Source organism: Corvus brachyrhynchos, unplaced genomic scaffold (assembly GCF_000691975.1).
Source record: "Corvus brachyrhynchos isolate BGI_N302 unplaced genomic scaffold, ASM69197v1 scaffold72, whole genome shotgun sequence".
Classification (NCBI taxonomy): Eukaryota; Metazoa; Chordata; class Aves; order Passeriformes; family Corvidae; genus Corvus; species Corvus brachyrhynchos.
The window spans coordinates 1,825,226-1,828,307 of record NW_008236763.1 but is presented as its reverse complement, the minus strand read 5'-3'; the positions used below and the strand labels follow the sequence as shown (position 1 = coordinate 1,828,307).

Genomic DNA, 3,082 nt, shown 5'->3' with positions numbered 1-3,082 from the left:
TCCAAGGGAATCCAAGTTCCTTCTCCTCCCTCCCATGCAGAGCCAACCCCTCGGATCAGGGCTCGTGTGACTTCGCACAAACCCGTGGCTCCCAAATCCCCATCCTCCACCCAGAAATCGCACCAGGAATACCCCAAAAATCAGGATTTCACAAGCAAATCTCCACCCAGGTGGAGGTTTCTCCCAAATTTCCACTGGGGACAGAGGTTCTTCCCAGATCTCCAGCGGTTTCTCCCAAATCTCCACCAGGAGTGGAATTTCCTCCAAAATCTCCAGCGGGGATGAAGATTTCTCTCAAATCTCTGCTGGTTTTTCCCAAATCTCCACTGGGGATGGAGGTTTTTCCCAAATCTCCACTTGTTTCTCCCAAAATTCCACTGTCAGGGAGTCCTCTCCCAAATCTCCAACGGGCTGGAGGTTTCCCCGAGGTGAAAAGGGGGAAGATCAGGTAACTGCTCACAGGGGAAGTGTCCACAACCGGGGATTTTCGGGTCGGATTCCCTCATCTCCCAATCCTCCAGCTCTGCCGCTCCCCAGCTCATCCTCCCACGGCTTTGTCCCCTCGCAGGTCCCTCCAGCACCATGCCTCGGGCCACCACCCTCATCCTCATCCTGGCCGGGCTCTGCGGGTCCTCCCTGGGCCAGTACAATGAGGAGGAGGACCTGGCGTGGCTCCAGTACTACCTGCGGCAGTCCCGCGTCTCCTCCTACAACTACGTGCCCTACTACGAGGAGGAGAGCCCCGCGTACGCTTACTCCTACCCCTCTGTCACCGCCACTGACCGGAGCCGCAGCAAGCCACGCCCTGGCGGTGTCCCCAAGAGTGTGACTGTCCCCCCAACTTCTCGTCGGCCATGTATTGTGACACCCGCAACCTGCGGTACCTGCCGTTCGTGCCGTCGCGCATGAAATACGTCTACTTCCAGAACAACCTCATCACCTCCATCCAGGAGGGAGCCTTCGACAACGCCACGGAGCTGGAGTGGCTGGCGCTGCACAACAACCAGATCAGCAGTGAAAAGATGGGGAAAAGGGTTTTTGGGAAGCTGCAGCGCCTGGAGAGGCTCTACATGAACAACAACAACCTGACGCGGCTGCCCAGCCCGCTGCCGCGCTCGCTGCGCGAGCTCCACCTCTCCTACAACCACATCTCCAAGGTGCCTTCCAACGCTCTGGAGGGGCTGGAGAACCTCACGGCGCTGTACCTCAGCCACAACTTCATCTTCGAGATGGGTGCGTCCCTCAAAGGGCTCAAGTCGTTGATCCTCGCTGACCTGAGCTACAACAACCTCAGGAAGGTCCCGGACGGGCTCCCGGTGTCCCTGGAGCAGCTGTACCTGGAGTACAACTACATCAACGCCATCCCCGACGATTATTTCCAGGTGTCCCCCCGGCTGCTCTACGTGAGGATGTCCCACAACAGCCTGACCAACCAAGGGCTCTCCAGCAACACCTTCAACAGCAGCAGCATCCTGGAGCTGGACCTGTCCTACAACCGGCTCCAGAAGATCCCGCGGGTCAACACCAACCTGGAGAACCTCTACCTGCAGGGCAACCAGATCAATGGTGAGCAGGGCCGGGAGAATGGGGGTGAAAAACCCCCAGGAAGCTGCCTGGGGTGGTGGTTTGAGCAGGAATTTGGGATTTGTGAGGATTCCAAGTGGTCCTGGGCAAGGCACAGGTGGGAGATGTTGCGTCCCAGTCCTGTGGGATCGCTGCACTGGTTTTTGGGGTGTTTCTCAGGAGCCTGAGCATCTCCTGGGGTTGGAGATGGCAGAAAGTGGGAGATGAACCAGCTGGGGAGGGGTCTGTGGGGTCAGGAGGGGTCACGGCACTGGGCAGAGCTGGGGGGTCCCCACAGTCACGCTGGGGATACAGAACGGCCTGGGCAGCACCAGAACAGGGCACAGGGACATTCCTCAGTGCCAGCACAGGGCACAGGGACATTCCCCAGTGCCAGCACAGGGCTCAGGGACATTCCCCAGTGCCAGCACAGGGCTCAGGGACATTCCCCAGTGCCCAGGGGCCACAAGGACATTCCCCAGTGCCAGAACAGGGCACAGGGACATTCTCCAGTGCCCAAGGGCCAGCACAGGGCACAAGGACATTCCCCAGTGCCAGAACAGGGCACAGGGACATTCTCCAGTGCCCAAGGGCCAGCACAGGGCACAAGGACATTCCCCAGTGCCAGAACAGGGCACAGGGACATTCTCCAGTGCCCAAGGGCCAGCACAGGGCACAAGGACATTCCCCAGTGCCAGAACAGGGCACAGGGACATTCTCCAGTGCCCAAGGGCCAGCACAGGGCACAAGGACATTCCCCAGTGCCAGCACAGGGCACAGGGACATTCTCCAGTGCCCAAGGGCCAGCACAGGGCACAAGGACATTCCCCAGTGCCAGAACAGGGCACAGGGACATTCTCCAGTGCCCAAGGGCCAGCACAGGGCACAGGGACATTCCCCAGTGCCAGCACAGGGCACAGGGACATTCCCCAGCGCCCAAGGGCCAGCACAGGGCACACAGATATTCCCCAGTGCCAGCACAGGGCACAGGGACATTCTCCAGTGCCCAAGGGCCAGCACAGGGCACAAGGACATTCCCCAGTGCCAGCACAGGGCACAAGGACATTCCCCAGTGCCAGCACAGGGCACAGGGACATTCTCCAGTGCCCAAGGGCCAGCACAGGGCACAAGGACATTCCCCAGTGCCAGAACAGGGCTCAGGGACATTCCCCAGTGCCAGCACAGGGCACAGGGACATTCCCCAGCGCCCAAGGGCCAGCACAGGGCACACAGATATTCCCCAGTGCCAGCACAGGGCACAGGGACATTCTCCAGTGCCCAAGGGCCAGCACAGGGCACAGGGACATTCCCCAGTGCCCAATGCCAGCACAGCCCCCTCAGTCCCTCCCACGACCCCAGTCTGTGGCTCCAGGGGTCACAGCGGTGGGCAGAGCCACTCTGGGGACACAGAACACCCTGGGCAGTGCCAGCACAGGGACATTCCCCAGTGCCCAGGGGCCAGCACAGGGCACAAGGACATTCCCCAGTGCTCGGGGCCAGCACAGCTCCTCTGTCCTCT

At 60.5% G+C, this 3,082-nt stretch overlaps 1 protein-coding gene across 1 annotated transcript in view; it reads left to right on the top strand.

Moving 5' to 3' along the window:
- The first annotated feature begins 317 nt into the window (after window positions 1-317).
- Window positions 318-3,082, top strand: part of FMOD (fibromodulin) — a 5,089-nt gene continuing 2,324 nt past the window's right edge. The window contains 2 exon segments of the mRNA XM_008644729.2: window positions 318-778; window positions 781-1,566. Coding sequence (XP_008642951.1) covers window positions 583-778; window positions 781-1,566 — 982 coding nt within the window. The 5' untranslated portion in view covers window positions 318-582.